Raw genomic sequence first — 23,738 nt, 5'->3', positions numbered from 1 at the left:
AGTCTGGTGGCTCACATGACCTACTGAAGAAGTCAGGAATCTGAACAGGCAGGTGTGAATACACTCAAGGACTAAGCCTAGAAAGGATGTGCTCCTGGAGTATTGGTTCCTCTGCCACACGAGTAGAATTCTTGGGAGACTATTGGCAACTGCCATACCCTAGGGGTGTGTTGATCTACTCTCCAGAGCAGACATCACCCCCAAAAGCCCCCTAAGGCCTGATGAGAACTAAGTCCCACACATTGTAACTCCCCTCATAGAACTCTGCAGCAGTCCTACCCTTAGAGTGCATCATTTGGTCTGTGCAGACAACACTCCAACTGATAGTACTTCCCATTCCATCCTACCTCATACTGGTAAGAAGAGAAGCTGTGACTTATTCAACCAGCTTTAATTTTAGGCCACTCCAACTGGCAGCTCAGTACACAAAAAGAGCAAGGTGTTAACCCCCACCAGCCCTTGCTCTTGTTCTCAGTACACAGATCAAGAAGAAATGGAAAGACAGTCAAGACATAGATGGTAACCATCTATTCTCCTCAACTATTTTGATCACCTCAGTGGAACTATTTTGATCACCTCATTCTTAATTCTCATTAAGAATCTTCCTTTCTGTGTGTGTTCTTATATGTTTCTTTTTTTGATTAGTTATTTTGTCTTGAGTTGCCTTTTGAGGATTAGGCTTTTAATTTGTATATTTTGGTTTTGCTTTGTATTGAATTCATTTGTTTCTCATGTTTCTCTTTCTCTCCTTCTGCTAATGACCAAATTCTATTGTTTCTCTTGCCTTTGTTTCTCTTATTTTTTCTCCTCCTTCATTATAACTGTCAACTGATACATCTCTTCTTCATTTTCGTGGTTCATGTTTTGAAATTATAAACTCTTTTCTACCTCCCTATTACATTTCTTTTATCTTAATCAGCTGTATTCTTACCATCACTTATAATTAACTGGTTTATATAACTCCTGCACCCATCATTAATACGAATGCAGTTACTATTACTTTGGATGACACAGTTGTCACCTGCTGTTTGTTTTAAATCCAAATATAGTTTATTGTTATTGTTTTTACTGTTGACAATTACTGATGAATCCTGTTTATTTATTTATTGTGTGTGTGTGTGTTGTATGTGAATTAATGTTGTAGTTGTAGAAACTAGATATTTATTTTAATGCTATATATCGTTTGTATCAGTTGTTATCATTGTCTGCTTCCACTCTATTCTGTGAGGTGCTAAACTTAAAGGAATGCTATAAGTTCACAGGGTAGAGACTGATGTTGAATTAAACTGACAAGGTACAAAAGACAGTGTACCTTGCTCCACACACAAATTAATGATGTTCTGTTTTCAACTATACAAAGAAAAGAGAAAAATTCAAATTAATGACCAGGCCTCAAGTGGAAATGGCTCAGGGTGGGGCCACCAGGTTCCACCGACTGCAGCAAAAATAGAATTAACACAAAGGCTGGAGAAAACCACACCTACAAAGAGGTCTCAATCTAGATATTTCTAGGATCTTTTGGTAAGTGAAAGACTGTGCCCTACAAAGGACCACACATGAGAGTGGAAGAGAAATCCCTCCCAACAGATGCATAAAATCCAACACAGGTATAAAAAATATTTTAAAAAGAAATTCCAACAATTTCTAAGTTCATATTTCACCAGAAATTGACTCAAAGATATTGAAGTGGATAAAATATCAGATAAAGAATTCAAAAAAATCATTATTATTAAAATGATCAATTAATTTCCAAGAGAACATGGAAAAATGACTGAATGAATTAAGGAAGTCAGTACAAGATATGAATGAGAAATTCAGTAAGGAGATAAAAATACTGAAAAAGAACCAAACAGAAAACTTGGAAATGAAAGACACAATAAATCAAGTAAAATGTTCAGTTGAAAGTCACTTTAATAGAGTAGACCAAGCTGAAGACAGAATCTCAGAGCTAGAAGAAAAAGTGGCTGGCCTTAAACATTCAGCATTAAAGAAAATAGTAATGTTCAAAAGATAATGTTAAAAATAGAAATGTTCAAAAGACACAAGAACTCTTAGGGGAAACATTAAGAGAGCAAATATAACAATCATTGGAATTGAAAATGGTTGTGAGAGGGAGGACATGGAAGACATATTTCTTCAGGGAAATAATAACATAAAAATTTCCAAATTTTTCAGAATGAGATTGGCTTTCAGATACAGGAGGCATTCAGAACCCCAAGTAGACAAGATGAAAAAAAGAACTCTCCATGACACATTATAATGAAAATGCTTAACATAGGGAACAAAGATAGAATTGTAAAAGCCTCAAGAGAAAAACACCGGATCACATGTAGAGGCATGCCAATCAGAATCACTTCCAATTTCTCAGCAAAAACTCTAAAATCCAGAAGGGCGTGGAATGATGTGTTCAAAGTCCTGAAAGAAAATAAGTGTCAACCAAGACTGCTATATATAGCAAAGTTATCTTTCAAAATTAAAGAGGAAATAAAAACCTTCAAAGATAAGCAGAAACTAAAAGAATTTATGACTAGTAAACTTAGAACTACAGAACTTTATAAGAAGTATTCCACAAAAAAGAAATAAAAAACAAACCCCAGAGCTCACGAATGAACAAATCTCACTTAAAGAGCAGCTAAACAAATTAGAAACAGGAATAAATTATACAGTAGAAATAAATAAAAATAACAGGAATTAATAAACATATCTCTAGAATAACATTGATTGCAAATGGTCTCAACTCTCTAATTAAAATATGTAGGCTGTTAGAATGGATAAAAAAATCAAGATCCAACTATAAGTTGTTTGGAAGAGATGCACCTTATAGGCAAAAAAAGACACAGGCTGAAAATGAAAAAAATGGAAATTGATATACCATGCAAATGGACCACACAGACATAGACACACACACACACACACACACACACACACACACACACACACACAAAGCAGGAGTAGCTACTCTCAAATCTGACAAAGCAGACTTTAAGCCAAAATTAATCAGAAGACATAAGGAAGATACTGGCAAAAGGAATAAACTAACAAGAAGATATAACAATAATGAATATTTATGTTTCATTACTCAAAGCCAACTACTCAAAGCCCCAGATAGAACCCAGTACAATAATATTGGGTGATTTCAACACACCTCTCTCACCATTAGATAGGTCATCCAAACATAAACTTGATAAGAATTCTTTGTCCTGAAAAATATTATATATCAAATGTATTTAGCAGACATCTATAGAATATTTCACTCAACAGCAGCTGAATACACTTTCTTCTCAGAAACACATAGAACCTTTTCCAAAATAGACCATATTTTAGGCCACAAAGCAATTCTTAGCAAATACACAAAAATTGATATTAATTCCATGCATCTTAACAGATCATAATGGAATAAAATTAGAAATCAACATGACAAAACCCTACAGAAACTATACAAATGTGGAGATCAAACAATACACTTTTCTTTTTTTGTATGAGAATTGACACTTTTCTTTTTTTGTATGAGAATTCATCCCATGGGCACTTAGCCACTGAACCACATCCCCAGTCCTTTTGTATTTTTGGTACTGAGGGTTGAATTCAGAGGTACTTTGCCACTGAGCCATATCCCTAGCCCTATTTTATATTATTTAGAGACAGGGTCTCATTGACTTGCTTAGCACCTCGCTTTTGCTGAGGCTGGCTTTGAACTCACGATCCTCCCGGTTCAGTCTCCCAAGCTACTGGGATTACAGACGTGCGCCACTGTGCCTGGCTTCCCCAGTCCTTTTTTGTATTTTATTTAGAGACAGAGTCTTACTAAGTTGCTTAGGGCCTTGCTATGTTGCTGAGGCTGGTTTTGAAGTCATGATCCTCCTGACTTAGCCTCTTGAGTTGTTGGGATTACAGGTGTGTGCCATCATACCCAGCACACTTTTGAATGATGAATGGGTGATAGAAAAAATCAAGGGAGAAACTAAGTTTATAGCTGAGTGCCTATATAAGAATATCAGAAAAATCCCAAATAAGCAACCTAATGATGCACCTCACAGGCCTTGAAAAAGAAGAACAAATTAATTCCAAAACCAGTAGGAGGAAGGAAATAATTAAGATCATATCTGAAATCAAAGGATCAATGAATTGGTTGGTTCTTTGAAAGATAAATAAGATTGAAAAGCCCTCAACCAAACTAACCAAAAAAAAAAAAAAAAAAAGGGAGAAAACTCAAATAATAAAATCAGAGATTAAAAAAAAAGAAATCACCACAGACATCACAGAAATCCAGGCAATCATTAGGGATTATTTTGGCAATTAATATTGGAAAATCTAGAAGAAATGGATTCATTTCTAGACAAACATTATCTGCCAAAACTGAATCAAGTGGACATAGAAAGGCTAAACAAACCAATAACCCTTCCAACAAAGAAAAGCCCAGGACCAGATGAATTATCAGCCGAATTCTACCAAACCTTTAAAGACCGGTGCTAATACTCCTCAAATTATTCCATGAAATAGAAAGGGATAGAACACTTCCACATTCATTGTATGAAGGCAGTATCATAAAAAAACCAGATAAGACCACATCAAGGAAAGAACACTACAGACTAATATTCCTAATGAATTTAGATGCAAAATACTTAATATTAGCACATCATGTTCAACAACCTATTAAAATTATTGTACACCATGACAATTTGGTTATGTTCTAGAGATGCAATAACGATATATTATACACAATTCAATAAATGTAATTCATCACATTAATTAAGGACAAAAATCAGTCATCTCAATAGATGCAGAGAAGGCCATCAACAAAATTCAGTGCCCATTCATGATAAAAACACTGTGTAAACTAGGGATAGAAGGAAGCTACCTGAACATCATAAATGTTATACATGAAAAACTCAAAGCTAGTGTCATAGTAAATGGGGAAGAACTGAAAGCATTTCCTTTAAAATCTGGGACAAGAAAATTATGTCTACTGTCACCATTTCCATTTAATATAGTGCTATAAATTCTAGCCAGAGCTATTAGTCAAAGAAAGAAAATAAAAATAGGGATAAAAATAGGAAAGGAAGAAGTCAAAATGTTGCTGTTTGCAGATGATATTAAACTATACCTAGAAAATCCCCAAAAACCTACACCAAAGGCTACAAGAGCTGATAAATTTGGTAAAGTACTTAACAAAATCAAAATACAAATATCAACAGTTTTCCTATATATCAACAATGAATGTGCTGAGAAAGAATCCAGGTAAACAATTCCATTCACAGGAGCCTAAAACAAAAGTAGGAATAAATCTAACCAAGAAGGTGAAAGCCTTCTACAATGAAAACTGTAGAACACTAAAGAAAAAAATGAAGAAGACCTCAGAAGACCTCCCATGTTCATGCATAGTAAAATTAATATTGTTAAAATGGCCACACTTGGGGCTGGGGTTGTAGCTCAATGGTAGAGCACTTGCTTAGGATGTGTGAGGCCCTGGGTTCGATCCTCATCATCATATAAAAATAAGTAAAATAAAGGTATTGTGTCCAACTACACCTAAAAAAAATATTGAGATTCAATGCAGTCCCCATTAAAATATCAATGGCATTCTTCACATAACTAGAAAAAACTATCCTAAAATTCATTTGGAGGAATAAAAGACCCAGAATAGCCAGCACAATTCTAAGCCAAAAAAGCAATGCTGGAGGCATCATAATACCTAACTTCAAATTATACTACAGAGCTATAATAACAAAAACTGCATGGTACTGGTAGAAAAACAGACACAGAGACCAAAGGTTCAGAATAGAAAATGTAGAGACAAACCCAAACATCTACAGTCATCTGATTCTTGACAAAGGTGCCAAAAAAATACATTGGAGAAAAGACAGCATTTTTTTTTGAGAGAGAGAATTTTTTAATATTTATTTTTTAGTTTTCGGTGGACACAACATCTTTATTTTATTTTTTTATGTGGTGCTGAGGATCGAACCCAGCCCCCCGCACATGCCAGGCAAGCGCGTTACCGCTTGAGCCACATCCCCAGCCCAAGACAGCATTTTTAATGAATGGTGCTGGTAAAACTGGTTATCCATATGTAGAAGAATGAAACTGGACCTTAACTCTCACCCTACACAAAAATCAAACTCTAAATGGTTCGAAGACCTAGGAATTAGATGAGAAACTATGTAACCCCTAAATAAATATGGAGGAACAACACTCCAGCATATAGGCACAGGCAACAACTTTCTCAATAGGACCCCTAAAGCTCAGGAAATAGTGCTAAGAGTTAAGAAATTGGATGGCATCAAATAAAAAGCTTCTTTAATTAAGGGAAACAACTAGTTACGTGAAGAGGGGACCTACAGATGTGAGAAAATTTTGCTACTCTTCTCACAGAGGATTAACAATATAAAGAATATAAAAAGAACTCAAAAAACTTTATACCAAAAAATCAAGTAACTCAATTAATAAATGGGCATATGAATTAAACAGAAACTTCTCAAAAAAGGAAATGCAAATGGCCAAAAGAAACATGAAAAATGTTCAACATTATTAGCAAATAGGGAAATGCAAATCAAAACTACACTGAGATTTCATCTCACATAAGTCAAAATGGCAGTCACCAAGAATACAAACAATAATAAATTCCTGAGAGGATGTGGAGAAAAAGGAACACTACTACACTGTTGATGGGATTGTAAATTAGTACAATCACTATGGAAATCAGTCTTTCGTCAAAAGACTAGGGATGGAACCATCATATGACCCTGCTATCCTACTCCTTGATATTTATCCAAAAGAACTATAGTGATACATGCATCTCAATGTTTATAGCAGCACAATTCACAATACGCAAACTATGGAACCAGCCTAGCAGAATGGAAAAAGAAAATGTGGCATATAAACACAATAGGGTTTTATTTGCAGGAAATAGGTCATGCCTCAAGGTCAAGAGATGTATATTTTCTCTCTCATGTAGAAGGTAGAGAGGGAAAAGGAAAATAAAGGTGGGGGGAGTTCATAAAAATCAAATGGAGATCAGTAAAGGAAAGGGACCAAATGGTAGGAGGCAGAGAAGAAGTGGGTAGGTGCTATGGAGTGATAGTGTCAAAATTATATCGTTATATTGTGTGTATGAATGCATATGTAATAAATCCCATCATTAAGTCCAACTCTAATGCACCAATGAAAAAAGTGGGAGGGGCTGGGGATGTGGCTCCAGCGGTAGCCCAGTCGCCTGGCATGCATGGGGCGCTGGGTTCGATCCTCAGCACCACATAAAAAATAAAAAATAAAGATGTTGTGTCCTCCGAAAACTAAAAAATAAATATTAAAAAATTCTCTAAAAAGAAAAAAAGAAAGAAAAAAGTAGTAAAAAAGATTGTAATATGAAAATTAACTTTTCTCTGTTTTAGTGTCTCTCCCATGTACTCTTGTTTTATAGTGGTGTTTGGCTCATTTTTTTCATTGATCATAATACACTGCATTTGTTTACAACTTTCATCTACTTTGTGGCAACATTTTTCTGATGAGCATTTGTCTTAATATGTTCCTGCTGCTATAACAAAATTTCACAGCAAAGATAATTTGTAAACAAAAAATATAACTTTATTTTCTGATAGTTTGAGAGGCTGGGAAGTCCAAGATCAAGGTGGCAGCATGTTCAGTGTTTGGTGAGGGTTGTCCTCTGCTTCCAAGATGACACTTTATTGTTGTATCCTCAGAAGGTAGAAAAAAAAGGGGGGCCTAGCTATTTCTTTCTGACTCTTTTAATTGGTCACTTCCTGAAAGCTTGTGTATTAATACTATCACAGTGGGACTTAAGTTCCTACCTAGGAGGGACACATACATTCAAACCATGATATCATTTTTCATCTATTATAAGGTTTTCTGATTTTTTTTCTTATACTTTCTTTGGTGAGATCCTGTATATATGTTCTTTTTTGATCATTACTCATATTCTATGAGATAAATTCTTTCTGGTCCAGAAAGCATATGTGGGAAAGGACCTAGACACATGTTCTAGGATAGCAAGGCTATTTTTATGCCTTGTACTAATGCATGTGTTCTTTTGGCTTTACTTTTACCTAGCCAACACAGATAGGTGGTTCATAGTGCCTCATAAAGCAGATTCTACTCCATAATGTGAAGTCTTTCTCTTCCTTTTTACCTCACCAATACACTGTTTCTTCCAAACTTATATTTTCAGCATGATTCCTGGTTCTCTGATTTTTGAAACTATATAGTACTGGCGTTCTACCATTCTAAATGCCTATTCCTATTGTTTCAAACATGGCATTCTGTTTTAACTCTACCTTGAGTTACTTAATTTGGAAAATTGCTTTATCAGCATTTCCTGTGATTAGTGGCCATGGGAGTTCTCCATCATACCTGTTGGCAACTTGTACACATTTATTATATTTCAGCATTGTAGATGTCCCCTTGTCTCTCATTTTTCTTGGTATTCTTGCATTACTTTTGTTGGCAAGGAGAAATGACATGTTTACTCTAACATTTAAAATCAGGGAATATATTAACATTTAAAAATAATATTTGGTGTTACACAAACATAATTACCAGTGCAGTGTCCACATGGCAAATATTTCCAAATGGTGTAATATATTCAATTAATCTTACTAGTTGCTTCACTTCTTAGATATTTATTAAATGTTACAGTGAAATTGGAGCCTCAAGTTGTTCCAGATGCTATTTTTAAATGTATTTATTGAATTCTTGCCATAAATATTTGCTCAAAATTGTGCTGTCATTTATCACATCAGTAGACACAATCATTTATAGTCAATTGTTGTATTGTAAATAAGCAGATATTTACAATGATAAAGATTATAGACTTGTTTCTAAACTAAGATTACATTTATCTTAAATAAATTTAAATGTAATTACTTTTCATTTATTTTTAGAATGGAATCCCAGCTCTGATAAATCTCTTGACAGTAAACATAGAAAGCGTGTTAGTAAATATTATGAATTGTTTACGTGTATTATGTATAGGAAATGAAAACAATCAAAGAGCAGTAAAAAACCATAAAGGCATCCCACACCTTATCAGATTTCTGAATTCTGACTCTGGTGAGTCTCTACTTCTGTTATTTAAAAGTGATCAGATTTATTAAGTGAAGCAAACATAAATTTGAACTTGTCCTATATGAATATATGTGTCATAGAATTGTCTTTAAGTGGATCTAGACATTTAATGCATCTAGACATCTATAACCTAAATAGCTGGAATACCTGAATTTAAACTACTGAATTTATAAGTAATTGACTCTTGAAGCATTATTAATTTTATTGAACCCAGGGCCTCACACATACTAGGTAAGCTCTCCACAACTGAGATATATTCCTAGCCCCTTAAAAGCACAGTTTTAAAAAACATTTAATTAGATGGTTTTATAAATGGAAATGCTGGCATAAGTCATGAAAATGTGCTCAGCGAAATAGATGTCTGTGTGAATACTATAAACATTGCTCATTGATAGCTATTTTACAAGTTACAAGAACTTCATAATTGCTGTTACACATTTTATATTAAAATTTAAAGCAGTTAGGAGGCATTAGGTCAATTATCAGTTTCTAAAGTGCACCTTAGTACCAATAACATCAGAAGACATAGGCTTTTTTTGACAGCTACTATAAATAGTCTCTTAGATTCTATAAGAATAATCTCATAAATAATTTCACTCCAGTAGTCTCTTAGGTTCTATAAGAATAATCTCATAAATAATATCACTCCAGTGAGCATACTTAAGAACAAGTTTCAAATTTGGAAAGAGGAAAAAATCAGGAAAAACTTGTCCCTTTTTCTTCCTGCTTAGCTTATCATCTGTGTACCAATTCCCAGAAATAAATACAGAATATATACATTGGTAAAATATAAGTGGAGGGTTTGGATAAGGAAGTATTGCATAGGGCTTTCCTTTCCTTTCCTTTATTTTTTCTTCCTTTTTGGCTTTAGGGATAGAACCCAGGGGCATTTTACCACTGAGCTATATCTATAGTTTTCATTTGATAGAGGGTTTTACTATTTGACTTGTTAACTTGCTGTGGCTAGCCTCAAACTTGTGATTCTCCTGCCTCAGCCTCTCCAGTTGCTGGGATTATAGGCATATACCTCCATGTTTGGCAACTTTCCTTTACAACTTCAAATTTAAAGCAAGTGTCATCTTCCAAGAATGTATATCATGCAGTGAAATCATTTGAAAGCTCTCTATTCAAAGTTTTCCTCTATCACTTCATTAATTAAGGCTAGTTTTAGAGAGGATCACCTTTTAAGCCTATTTTAACCATACAATGTTTTTTTGTGGTGCTGGGGATTGAACCCAGGGTAATCATATATTTTTTTACTTTTTTAAATTTAATTTTTAAAAAAATTTTGGTTTGCATTTAAAATTTTTAAAGTCTTTATTTTCCTTTATTTTCTTTCAGCCTGTACCAGATATTGGAACAAAGCACAAATTATTGCAATTTGAATAAATAAATGAAGTATGAGTTCCTGGAAGAAAGCCATAGAAATCAATTATTGAAATAATTTCTCTTTGTTGCCTTTTGCCTTATCTAAATTTTAAATAAAAGTATTTTTTCCTTACTGGTTTATATTATCCCTGCCCCACCAGTCCAAGGAAAATGAAGAACTTAATAAATTTTAATTATTTTTCTCTTTTAAGTTTCATATCTAACAAACAATCCTCTTTGATATTAGCTGGGTTCATAAGTTATAGGGGATTGCAAAGGAATTTTATTTATTCTGGTATCTTCTTGACTATTTTGAACCACTCTAAGATTTCATGCACTAAGGTAAAATGGCTCCAAAGTAGGTTCCTAAGCATTTTCTTCAGGCAATGGCCTTGTTGATATCTCCATGGTCTAAATATCCATGTCTAGATTCTTCAGGTTTAATCTTGCTGAGGTCTCTTTTGTTTTAGGTCTTTGTTTCATCTAGCTTTAGCCATCTGTATTTACACTGTTGCATGCACATGCACATTTACATGTGTGCGTGTGTGCATGCGTGCCTGCCTTCATTCCCACAATGCTGATTTTTTTATGGCACACATCTTCTTCCCTTTTTTCAAATTGAAGCAGGGACATAGGAATAGACATGGATAGACATGGGAATCAAACAGAAACCAAAACTTCAGCCTCAATGAGAGAAAGTTTGCTTTTGAGAAAACAGCAAAAAGTACTAAAAAGAATGTAGGCCATGCATTTGCAATAACTCATTCTTCAAACTTATTCCTTTGTCTCAGAGGGAGGAATAAGAGAGGAGTATTTTTATTCTTAACATTTCTGAGTTCGAAATGGGTGAAGAATTTCTACTTTTTTGTACTAAAGCAGGAATACTGGATAAGATGAATGGTTTTTCTCTACACTCTCAATTTTACTAGAATGATAATATTTAAAATGAAAAGTTGACCATATCTTCTCCTTTAAATTATTCAGACTCTTTTTATCACCTAAAATAAGATCTACATTTCTAGCATGGCCTGTAAGTCTTTCTAACTTCCTTACTTCAAGAGCAAATGACCCATCACTTCCTACCATTCTCTTTTCTTATATTATTTTCAAGTAATATTAAACTTAATGCTATTCCATATCCTAACTCTACCATCTTGCTCCACAAGTTTAAGGACATCATTTTGTTGGTTCACCATTATATCCCTATTACCTAGAACAGTGTTTAGCACATAGTAACTATTCAATAAATATTTGCTGAATGAATTATGTAATGACTAAGCAAAGAAAATAATCAAAACATAAATAATATATTTGGTATAAATTTATATAAAGTGACTACACAATATTGGGGATGTAGCTCAGCGACAGAGAGCTTACTTATTAACATTCATGAGGCCTGTGTTTAATTCACAGAATGCAAAAAAAAAAGAAAGAAAAAATATATAAAACCAATTAATAAGCATATAAGATGTTTAAATTAAACAGTAACCAAAAATACAAAATAAAAATGAAACACCATTTTTTGCCTATCAAGCATACATATATATATATATATGTACACACACATAAATTTAATGATAATACCTGTATTTAAAAAGGCACAATAGGGGCTGGGGATGTGGCTCAAGCGGTAGCGCGCTTGCCTGGCATGCGTGCGGCCCGGGTTCGATCCTCAGCACCACATACAAACAAAGATATTGTGTCTGCCGAGAACTAAAAAATAAATATTAAAAAAAAAATTCTCTCTCTCTCTTTTTCCCTCCCCCACTCTCTCTCTCTCCCACTCTCTCTTTAAAAAAAAAAAAGTTATTAAAAAAAAGGCACAATAACATTAATACTCAAACTCTGATTACAGACGGTTAAAGTACTTTAAAAATAAAGTACTTTATTTTTGTAAAGTACTTTACTGAAATGTACTGAGTTGTTCCAGTAATTGCTGGAATACTATGCTAAGGGAAAAAAATATAAACAGGAAGGAAATATCTTACATGCTAATAAGATTTCTCCTGCAATTGTTTAAACAGTGAAACCTTTAAAATAACATATTTTCAAAATGTTAATGGGCTAAAAAATGTGATACATTTGCTAATGGAATATTTAGAAGACATCAGTGTTCATAAAGAATGGGAAAATATTTTAATGGTAAATAAAAATGCAGAATATTGCTTTTGTAGCATGACCATATTGAATATGTACAAAGTTGTCTAAATCCACCTATCCTCATAAGAAATAACAAATGAAATTAAATCTAAAGTTTTATTATGTTTAGGTGATGGATCCACAGTTTTTCTTTTACTATTTTTCACTATAAAATTTCTTTTAACATTTTATAAATGTGATATAATATGGGAAAATGATGATATATACTGCACTTTGATAGTTACTTTATAAAAGGTCTTACACAACTTGTTCTTTGATTCATTTGAAGATGTGTTGAAGGCTGTTTCATCTGCTACAATTGCTGAGGTTGGGCGTGACAATAAGGAAGTTCAGAACGCTATAGCTATGGAAGGAGCGATTCCTCCCCTGGTAGCTCTTTTTAAAGGGAAACAAATTAGTGTCCAAATGAAAGGTGCAATGGCTGTGGAATCACTGGCAAGTTATAACCCTTCTATACAGAAGGCATTTCTGGAAAAAAATTTAACTAAATATCTCTTAAAACTCCTAAAGGTAAGAATTTTATCATTAGTAACTATCTTTCTTAGATGACTTATTTCCATTTTAAATTTTGTTTAGTGAATAGGAAAACAAAACTAATTCTGGAATAAATATTTTATAAAATATACACCTCAAAATTGTTCAATAAACGTTCACTGAATGAATGGAATTTTTTAAATAGGCATTTCAAATAGATGTTAAGGAGCAAGGAGCTGTAGCACTTTGGGCCTTGGCAGGACAAACACTGAAACAACAAAAATATATGGCAGAACAGATTGGATACAACTTTATAATAAATATGCTTCTGTCACCATCAGCTAAAATGCAGTATGTTGGTAAGTTATTTTCCATACATTAATCTTCACAATGTATAAGCACATGGATTGTCATACTTATCTCTTTGTTTACTAGGAGGTGAAGCAGTCATAGCTCTGAGTAAGGACAGCAGGATGCATCAAAATCAAATATGTGAAGGGAATGGAATTGCACCATTGGTTCGCTTACTAAGAATTAATAAGATAGCTGAAGGCACACTTCTCAGTGTCATCAGAGCAGTGGGATCCATTTGTGTTGGTTTGTACACTTAATCTCAACTTCTTAAATATCTTTAAGAAAAAGAAAGAACTCAGTTAGAGAAGTAGAAATTGATCTTTTCCTCTTGAAACCCACCGCCAGAATCCTAAAACATAATCTAGAAAGGCTTATAAAAATTTTCTCCGAGACCTTAGTAAATATCTGAGGTTTAATTAAGAACTTTGCATTGGTTTTGCTCTTGAACTCTGAGAGGAACTGAGACTTGACTATTTTGACTTAAAGCAATCTCAAGATAAATACCTAACATGCACTGAAAGTTGCTTTCAATAGTACAACGCTTTGTTGAATCTTCAAAAATTGTCGGCCATTCAAGAAAAAGAAAAGAGAGAAAGAAAATAAAACTCTTCTTTGAATTTTAAGGCCTATGTTTTTTGAAGATCTTGAAGAGTTCCTAATATCAAGACACATTTTTCCATCCCAGTCTCTTTTCATAATTCTTTTGTTTATAAAGTGGCCTTTATTGCAAAGGGATTGATGTTTTGAATTACCTGGAAAATGTTGAATTGTCAATGATTGACCTACCAAAAGTAAAAATTTGGGTTCTTTGCTGACCTTCATGTACACAGTGAGCTGACTGTAGAATGTTTCTTGCAAACAAGGGGAAAATAAGATTTTTATTTCTAAGTCACTATATTTCCTGAAAAGTAATAATACAGCTAAAGGATGTACATAGAAATTAGGTCCCAAATTTTATTTTCTTTTTGATTATTAAAACTACTTGCAGAAATTCATTAACTCCAAGGTAATCAGCCACAGAAGAAAATGTTCCTTTATGTTATTTTATTTTGGACAGAGACTATAGTATAAATTATAAGTGTGCATAAAATTCTGGAAAATGATTTTATACACAAAGTTGCTTACACATACATATACACAATCAATTTCTTCATATTAGTTCACTACATATCAATGGGGGATGAAGGAGAAAGCAAGGGAACAAAAGTATTCTTTGTTCCTTCTAATTTCCCCAATTCTTTCAAACTTCCCCCAGATAACAGTCTGTGGCTGTCTTTTCATTGTTCATAATGAGACCCAATCTTGTATTCATACTTAAGTATACAAACTTATAATTTGTATTTTGACATTTATAGGACAAAAAGAATTAAAACTGTGTGTGTCCACTACAAAGAGATGACCTGAGTTCTCCATTTAGTTTAAGTCTGCATAAAGTTGTAGGTTATAAAGATTTATAGGAAGTTTTTTTTTAGTACATGTAATTTAAAGAATCTATAAATCTTAACTCAGTGATTTACCCTAGTCATTTTTGTAGAAATAAACTTTTTATGGAAAATATTAACTATACACTTGAGTACTGAGAAAAAATTTTTTTCTAATAAATGATAGCTATTGTTATTCCTTGATAATATAGCATTTTAAAAATTTATTTGCTGTATGTCTATTAGAAAGCCATCTGTAATTCTAATGATAAATTCTCCATGTTAACTATACTTTTTAAAAAAAACTTTTTTAGTTGTAAGTGGACACAATACTTTTGTTTTATTTATTTATTCATTTATTTATTTTTATGTGGTACTCAAATGTGCTAGGGAAGTGCTCTATTGATGAGCTACAATCCCAGCCCCCTAACTATGCCTCTTAATAAGTTAATAAGAACTTAAAATAGGGTTGATATAGCCTTTCCTTTTGTAATTTATTAACCCATTACTAACCATCTTATCAACCAATAATACCAAGTTACAATTGACTTTGTCATTTACAAGATGGAAAGAATATTACCTCACTGACATGTGAACTCTTACAGGTGTCGCCCATACAAGCAATCCTGTTAGTCAACAATTTGTTGTAGATGAAAATGCCCTTCCTATACTTATCCAACTACTAAGAAATCACCCTTCACCTACTATTAAGGTATATATCAAAGTTCAAAACTTTTTTTCTGAAACAGCAAAAATTAACATAAAGATCACATTTTAGAATAATTTGTATGTTTATCATAGTTCACAAGCATAAAAGTTTCACCTTTTTAAAGAAAATCTTTTAAGTTTTAAACAAAAAGGTCACTACAAACCATAAGAGTAGTAAATTTTTATTAAAATATGATTTCTTCAAATATGACAGGAAAATATTATATTCTTGTTGTTTAAAGAAATGTTTTCCTGAGAATATTCAATTATTTATTCAAAGAACATCCTTTCTATTTGGTGTGGAGAGTGAGGATGAGTGATTTACATGGCAATATATTGTTAATGCTATACCATCAAAGCAGGCCTACCTTCCACTAAGTAGCGTTCTGATGAATTACAGAAAGATTATGACAAAAAGAAGGATTTAAAGTACTCTGGTGTTCTTTATCATCTTCCCTTCTTTATGGTTTTCCCAAGGCTTGACATTACAAAGAACTACTTTGTTGAAGAGTTATTCACTCTTCCATTTACTTTTAGTAAAATGTGCTTAAGAAAATAACATTCACATCTCTTCAAATCCTTTTAACAAGGCTTTAGAAATTGACCAGGCAGAAAATTATAACAATAAAACATACATTTTCTTGTCAAAATTTGGTAGGGGCTCTGTTGGAGACAAAGAAATAGAGAATATAAGGAGGAAAATATTTAAGTAAACAGCAATCTTTTTTTTAATGGATATATTTGTTAGACAAATTATATGGCCTCTCTGTCTATGAAGAAGAGGTTATTATAAGAGTTGATTAAGAAAAAAGAAGCATGTGCTAGCAAAGTTTCAGGTTTTACTTTTGACTTTCAGAGTATAAGGAAATTCCTTAAGACTGGAAAATGTCATGTAAAAATAACATTTTTATTTTAAAATGTGCATTGACATGAGAAAATAGTTTACTTCAATGGCATCCAGCAATATTTCAGTATGTATTTTTAATGGGTTTTGAACATAAGTACTTTTCAATATTTTTCCTCAAAAATAAGATTCTGGAGGCTGGGGTTATAGCTCAGTGGTAGAGTGCTTGCCTAGCACCACATATAAATAAGCAAAATCAAGGTTCATTAACAACAACAAAAAAAGATTCTATAATGTATAAATATTTCACAACAATTCAATAATTATGTTTTTTGAATTTATAACATTTTCATAGAAATGCATAGTGTAGCATTTTAAAACCTATTCTACTTAATCTCAGTAATATTCAAGGTTTATCCTCCTAATGGGCTTAAAAATAACTCCAAACCTAGAGGAGAAAAAAAGTTTTACCTCAGTTGTATATCACAAAGCTTTGCTTAAATTAATAGGATATTTCTCTAGAAGTTGTGTCAGAGAATAGTCAGAGAATTACAATCAATGGATTATACCTTAGCAGATTTTATAATATCATTCCACAACATATCTGATATAAATATTTGTATAATAAAATATACCATTTGGTAAAGTTTGAGTAAAAAATAATTTCTAAAAACCACACATTTAGGTTGAAGTGGCATTTTCCTTAGCATGTATTGTCCTAAGGAATGAAGAGCTGCAGAATGAATTACAACAGAAAGAAGGATTTATGTATTCTGATGTCCTTTATCTTCTTCACTCAACAGATAAGGTATACCTTTACAAAATATTAGAGCTCCTTTGGAAGAAAATAGTTTGTATGTCATACTTTCAAATTATAACCAAATTTTCTTCATGTAAATATTCCAATGTATTACTAAAGGAACAAAATGTAAAAGATCTCTTTGTAGGTTGTTAGTTTATAATGATACAATAATACAGCTCCACATTTTTCATAATTATCATATTTCATCTTTGAAATGCAGCAATTTTAATGCTTGGTGATAAGCCCAAAACTCACTCTCTTCTGTCCTGAACCAAATCTTCAATCCAATTTCAGGCTCTTTCAACACTCAGTCGTATACTTTTTATCCAATACTTCAAAGTTATACTTCTCAATTAGTGATGAAGAAACAGATTTCCCCAGTAGTGCCCTAGAGTGATGGTTTAAAAAAAACTTTTAATTTTTTGAAATAAAAGTTTTCCAAAAATTTATAAAAGTAGTATAGTGGTATATCCTTCAGTTTTCCCAAATGTCAACCAGAACATTAATACTGATATATACTATTAACTAATATGCAGACCTTATTTAAATTATGCCACTTTACTCATCAATATGTCTGTTCTGGCATCCAATCCAGGATGGTATATTACATTTAGTTGTCTCATCTCTTTAGTCTCTATTTTGTGAAGCTGAGTCATTCTGTGTCTTTCATGATTTCATGTCTATCCTAATTTTGGTATTTGACATTTTTCTCATAATTAAATGGAAGTTGTGCATTTTAGCAATATCACAGAAGTGATGTAGAAGTTCACTCCCTCCCCTGTGCATCAAATCAAAAGGTGAATCACGTTAATCTTACTACTGGTAATGCTTAACATCAATTACTTAAAGTGTTCTCTGCCACATTTCCTCACTATAAAGTTACATTATCCCCTTTGTAATTAACAAGCATCTTAAAGTGAGACTTGAGATTATTCAAATATTCTGTTTTGCATCATGCTTTTGCTCACCAATTTTAGCATCCATTGATGCAAATATATATATATATTTGGGGGTGTGAACAGGGGATTAAGCCCAGAGGCACTTAATCACTGGGGCACATCCCCAGCCCTTTTCTGTGTTTTATTTAGAGACAGGGTTAGAGGTGCTTAGCGCCTCGCCTTTGCAGCCTCCCAAGCCACTGGGATTACAGGCATACTCCACCACACCCGGCCCTTGCCTCTATATTTTTAATATTGGTATTCAAATATAAGGAAAAGTTGTTCCTGTGTGTGTGTGTGTGTGTTTGGTACTGGGGACCGAACCCAGGGCTTTGTGCATGCAAGGCAAGCACTCTATCGACAGAGCTATAACCCCAGCCCAAATTGTTCCTTTTAAATGTTTAACCTCAGTGTCTGCTATTCTGTTGCCAACTTGTGTTGACTGTCACTGGTCCATGGGTTGCACTTTGAATAGCATCATTTTAGAGAAGGAGGAGCTGTCCTGTCCCCAGGGAAGAAAATTACCAACTAGGTCTCAGTTCTGTGACATTTTAGAGGGACACAGGAGGATTGGGAGGGCATCTTATTATTTTTTTTTAATGTAAGACTTTACTGTGGTGTGCAAAAAGAAACAAAATATATGGGAAGTAATATGGTAAGGAGACTAAATTTATGTATGATTCTCTAAGCCCCAGTTCCCTTATACTCTGTTCCTTCCTAATGTTTCTCTTCTTTATTCTCTCCCTCATACAGACCCTTTCCCTTTGTGCTACCACTTATGTCACTCTCAAGCATTCTCCCTTCCCTCCCAGATGTTACCGCTTATTTCACCCATGTTTGTCTAATAATAGATACATCTTTGTGCACCAGTTGTAAGATGAAAGGACTCTTAGGGAACTGAGGAACTAAACCAGAGGATTTATTTGGTTATGGCCATACTTTTTAATTCTAAGAATCATTACATGTTGAATTAAAAATTTATAGACATACTCTGTATTAATTTTGTCTCAAACTGCTTGTTCCATAGGGGCATGTTAGTATTCTTAGGGCTATTGAGAAAGTACTGAGCTACAGTGATCCTTAATTAAGTGGGAAACTTATACACACCTATTGTAGAAATTAGGAGGGGATGGAGGAATGCTCAGCAGCTAAATATGCCTCTGAATAAAGAGCTATTTATGGATAATAACAAATTCTGGAAAATCCTAGCCACATCAACTTTGTCTACATGGAAATGCAATAGGTTTTGGGTCTTTCTGGAACATCTACCCTACTTGCAGAGTTTGTGTAAGCACACTGATTCTAAGGGAGAAATTGACTTTCATTGTTTGTCCAGCCTCAGAATGTTAAAATGTATTTTTTGTTTGTTTTGTTTTGCATTTTTGTTTTGTGGTATTGGGGATTGAACCCAGGTCTTTGCACATGCTAAGCTATACCCCTGACTCTTTAATATTTCATTTTGAGACAAGGTCTCACTAAGTTGCCCAGGCCAGCCTTAGAACTTGTGATCCTTTTACCTAAGCCTCTAAAGTAGCTAAGGTTATAGGTATGCACCACTGTACCTATCTAAAATGAGATTTCTAAAAGGAAATTTTTTTTTCTTCCTATTCCTCTATGGGATATAGTACAATAGAGTTTACAAATGAATTTTGTTTACACATATACTTATTTAAAGAGACAATGAGAAAATCTAACAATTCATGAAACTCATTGTTATACAGGGAAGTTTTGATTTATCAACTCTACTTTGAAATCTTGAAATGAAAATAAAATATAAATGTTGCAACAAAAAAGTTGAAAAAATTAAAATTATTGTTTCCCCTTACCATTCATATGTTCCTGACAACCTAGTTTTCTATTTTGTCTATTTAGTAACATTCTAGGGTAACTCTCTGCTATTTGTTTTCCCCAGTAATGTCAAATTTTACTACCAGTGATAAGAATACAATGTTTTAATGAGTAAGAATTCACAACCTATTCTGTTGAGTAATATGATAAATGAAGTTCATCACTTCTCTTTGCAGGGTATTTGCTTAAGAGCAGGCTATGCATTAACTCTTTTTGCCTTCAACAATCGCTTTCAACAATACTTAATACTGGAAAATGGAATAATGACCATATCAATTTTTGAACCTTTTCTTAAATCAACAATTGAAACTGAGAGGGCAATGGCAGCATTTCAGGTACAAAGTCAGAGGTTAACACTTCAAATTGATGTGTGTCTTTTTAGTGAAGACTAAAACTTTGGGGGACTAATAAAATGTTTACTGACTTGTAAAATTTAATACTTTGTGTATCAGTTCCAACTACCTCATATTAACTCTATTATCTGTGAGCGCCTCTTCATTTTTATAGAATTTTACAAGTTAGTTATAGAGCACTTGCTTTTGTACCTCATCTGATGCTTAAACCAACCCTGTGAGGCTGATAGGTAGGTAGAATTATTTTCATCATTCAATATTATAAGGGAATAAATGAAGAAACATGTTAAGTGTCTAAGACAGTTTTTTTTTAACTGTAAATCTTTAGCTGATCACACTGATTTTACAACCCTTTAACAAGCATTTATATCTAGTATCTTCTTTGTCTTACTGTCTCTCTTTTCTATCCTATGACTTTTAGGAGAAGTATTTTCTATGAGTCTATAATTAAAGGAGATAAAAGTTGCAAATATTATAGAAATAACAATTTTGCCTTTTATGGTCTCTGCTATGACCAATAGGGATAAGTGCTCTAACTCCTTCCTACCACCGCTTGCTTCCCTTCTTTTGGATCCCATCAAATACCCACTTTACCCCGCCCCCCAAAGAACTACTCTCCATCATAAAACCTTAATTAGATAATTTAAGTAGAAAGTGTCAATGATTCTATGCTTTTCTGTTTTAGATTATTGTATTAGCTAAAGTCATTATAGATGTGGACCACATTACTTTGTCTGCACGAGGTGTTACTATTTTAGTTGATAGTCTGTATTCAGTTCAGCCAACTACTCTTGTTTTGACAGGTAAGAAATGAATAGAACTAATTGTATTCACATAGAATTATTTTCAGATTTTTTTGTAATTTGAACAATAATAAAACAATAAGCCTGAAACCATTTCATACAGTTTGATGAATGAACTCATGTTAGTCTAAATGGAACTCTAGAATAAGTCTACATGAAACAACAGGCATCTATTCTGTACCCTGAATAGGAGCAGAGTAACTCTGAACATAAGACTTTTTGCCTTCCCAATTATTTTCCAAATCCCTAAATATTTTCCCAGGATTTAAAATGAGAATTCAACTATGAGCTAACAACAATTTGTTTGTTTATTGTGGTGCAGGGATTGAACCAAGGACTTTGTGTAAATTAATCAAGTGTTCTACCACTGAGCTACATACCCAGACCTACACACTCATTTATAATAGTATGATGAATTTATATTCATGTACCTGTATCTGGTTACCTATTGACCAGTTAAGCACATTTGTTAACATTTAAGCATTCTCTATATTGCTATGGAACACAGCAAACCAACATGGTCCAAAAGAGTTATTGACACAATTTTAATTGTGTGACTGTATCTATTCCAATCCTACATCCAATTTGCACACAACAGGTGATCAATGTTTAACTGACCCAATACATCACTCTCAAGGCAACATAAAACAGTGTCAGAATGACAGTCAGTGACTAACAAAATAGAGTACTTTTAAAAACTGAAATGTATCACTGAGAGCAGCAAAGGAAACTCCATTTGCTATGCTATAGAATTGTATTTTTATGAAGTATATTTGCATGGCAGGGAGAAATTAAGCAAATAAAAACTTTCTTGTGGAAACTAGCTAGGGAAACATGTTTAAAAGAAATTCTTAAATATTTTTTTCATCTAAATAACCTTATTAACTCATTGTTATAGTAATTTTGTGACTGAAAAACAATCACAATGGGTTAAAATTTTGTTCCACAAACTATTTTGTGCAAGAAATGTCATATTTCTGATAACTTGCAAATATTAATTTCCCTAGTCTGGGGAGAACTGAATCTCAAAAATTACTGAAACTTCTCTGTACTTTGCTACCAAAGTCACATGCATCTCTAGAGTCATTTTCATAATTGTGGTATCTCAGAAAAAGTAGATATTCTGGCCTTGGGTATAGTGTGAAATAATTGACTGCTCAGTGTCCAAGTTGACAAGATTCCCAGAAGAGGCTCCAAAGGCATAGGAATTTTGCAGAGACTGGGATTTCCACTGTCAACTGTTCAGTTGTGCCAGGTTCTGTGAGTCCCTCTTAGCTATTTTTTTTTTTTTTTTTTTTTGTGGTGCTGGGGATTGAACCCAGGGTCTTGTGTATACGAGGTAAGCACTCTACTAACTGAGCTACTTCTTCAACCCCTGTCTTAGCCATTTTCAAAGTTCCTTCTCCTTCTCCTTTGAAAATTACAAATCTAAGTTCTCTTAACTTTTAGATTCTCTACCCCCTCCATCTTTTTCCATTTTTTGTTCCCCAGCTTCAAAGACATCTTTTTAACTTTACAGACAGGTTATCTTAAGACAGCTTTTGCTTTAGACTATACAATCCAGCCCTCTCCATCCTGAGGCAATAAACACAGAATTCCTTGGCTAATAATGTAGGCCAGAAAAATACATTTCTCAATAAAGTATCTACCCACACAAGTAAAAAATTCATTTATATTTTAAACATTGCTGGTGGGATTGCAAATTGGTGCAACTACTATGGAAAGCAGTATGGAGAGTCCTCAGAAAACTTGGAATGGAACCACCCTTTGACCCAATTATCCCACTCCAGGGTTTATACTCAAAGAACTTAAAATCAGCATACTATAGTGATACAGCCACATCAATGTTTATAGCAACTCAATTCGTAATAGCTAAACTATGGAACCAACCTAGGTGTCCCTCAAGAGATGAATGGATAAAGAAAATGTGGTGTGTGTGTGTGTGTGTGTGTGTGTGTGTGTGTGTGTATTTTTTAATGGAATATTACTCAGCTTTAAAGAAAAATGAAGCTATGGCATTTGCTGGTAAATGGATGGAGTTGGAGAATATCATGCTAATTGAAATAAGCCAATCCAAAACAAAAACAAAAACAAAGGCTCAAAGTTTTCTCTAATATGTGGATGCTAATTCACAATAAGGGATGGAGGCACTAGGGAAGAATAGAGTTATCTTAGATTAAGTAGAGGGGAATGAAAAAAAGGGAGGGGATATAGGGATAGGATGAATAGTAGATTGAAATAGACTATTTATTACTTTATGTATATATATGACCGCATGAGCAATGTGATTCTACAACATGTACAATCAGAAAAATGGGAAATTACACCACATCTATGTATGATATATCAAAGTGCATAAATGCATTCTACTGTCATGTATAATTAAGACAAAAAATTTTAAAAATATAAAACATCAATAAGAATGAAATAGTATTAAGTTGGTAGATACACATTTATTTATTTTAATTATTGAATCACTTTATTCTTTTCAGTCCCCAAACATTTCTTTTTGTGGTAAGAACTTCAATTATTTTAAACTTCTATAAGAGATATACTGCTTGATTTTTAACATACAATTATACTC

General features: G+C 33.3%; 1 protein-coding gene across 1 annotated transcript in view; it reads left to right on the top strand.

The window, feature by feature from the left end:
* Positions 1 to 23,738, top strand: part of Ankar (ankyrin and armadillo repeat containing) — a 71,655-nt gene that overhangs the window by 42,295 nt on the left and 5,622 nt on the right. The window contains exons 11-18 of the mRNA XM_076866644.2: positions 8,898 to 9,066; positions 12,878 to 13,119; positions 13,289 to 13,442; positions 13,519 to 13,680; positions 15,464 to 15,570; positions 17,096 to 17,218; positions 20,175 to 20,333; positions 21,037 to 21,154. Of these exons, the coding sequence (XP_076722759.2) occupies positions 8,898 to 9,066; positions 12,878 to 13,119; positions 13,289 to 13,442; positions 13,519 to 13,680; positions 15,464 to 15,570; positions 17,096 to 17,218; positions 20,175 to 20,333; positions 21,037 to 21,154 (1,234 nt within the window). The remainder of the gene's footprint in view (positions 1 to 8,897; positions 9,067 to 12,877; positions 13,120 to 13,288; positions 13,443 to 13,518; positions 13,681 to 15,463; positions 15,571 to 17,095; positions 17,219 to 20,174; positions 20,334 to 21,036; positions 21,155 to 23,738) is intronic.

This window comes from Callospermophilus lateralis, chromosome 9 (genome assembly GCF_048772815.1).
Source record: "Callospermophilus lateralis isolate mCalLat2 chromosome 9, mCalLat2.hap1, whole genome shotgun sequence".
NCBI lineage: Eukaryota > Metazoa > Chordata > Mammalia > Rodentia > Sciuridae > Callospermophilus > Callospermophilus lateralis.
The sequence above is the reverse complement of the archived record's forward strand: the minus strand, read 5'-3'. Positions and strand labels throughout refer to the sequence as shown.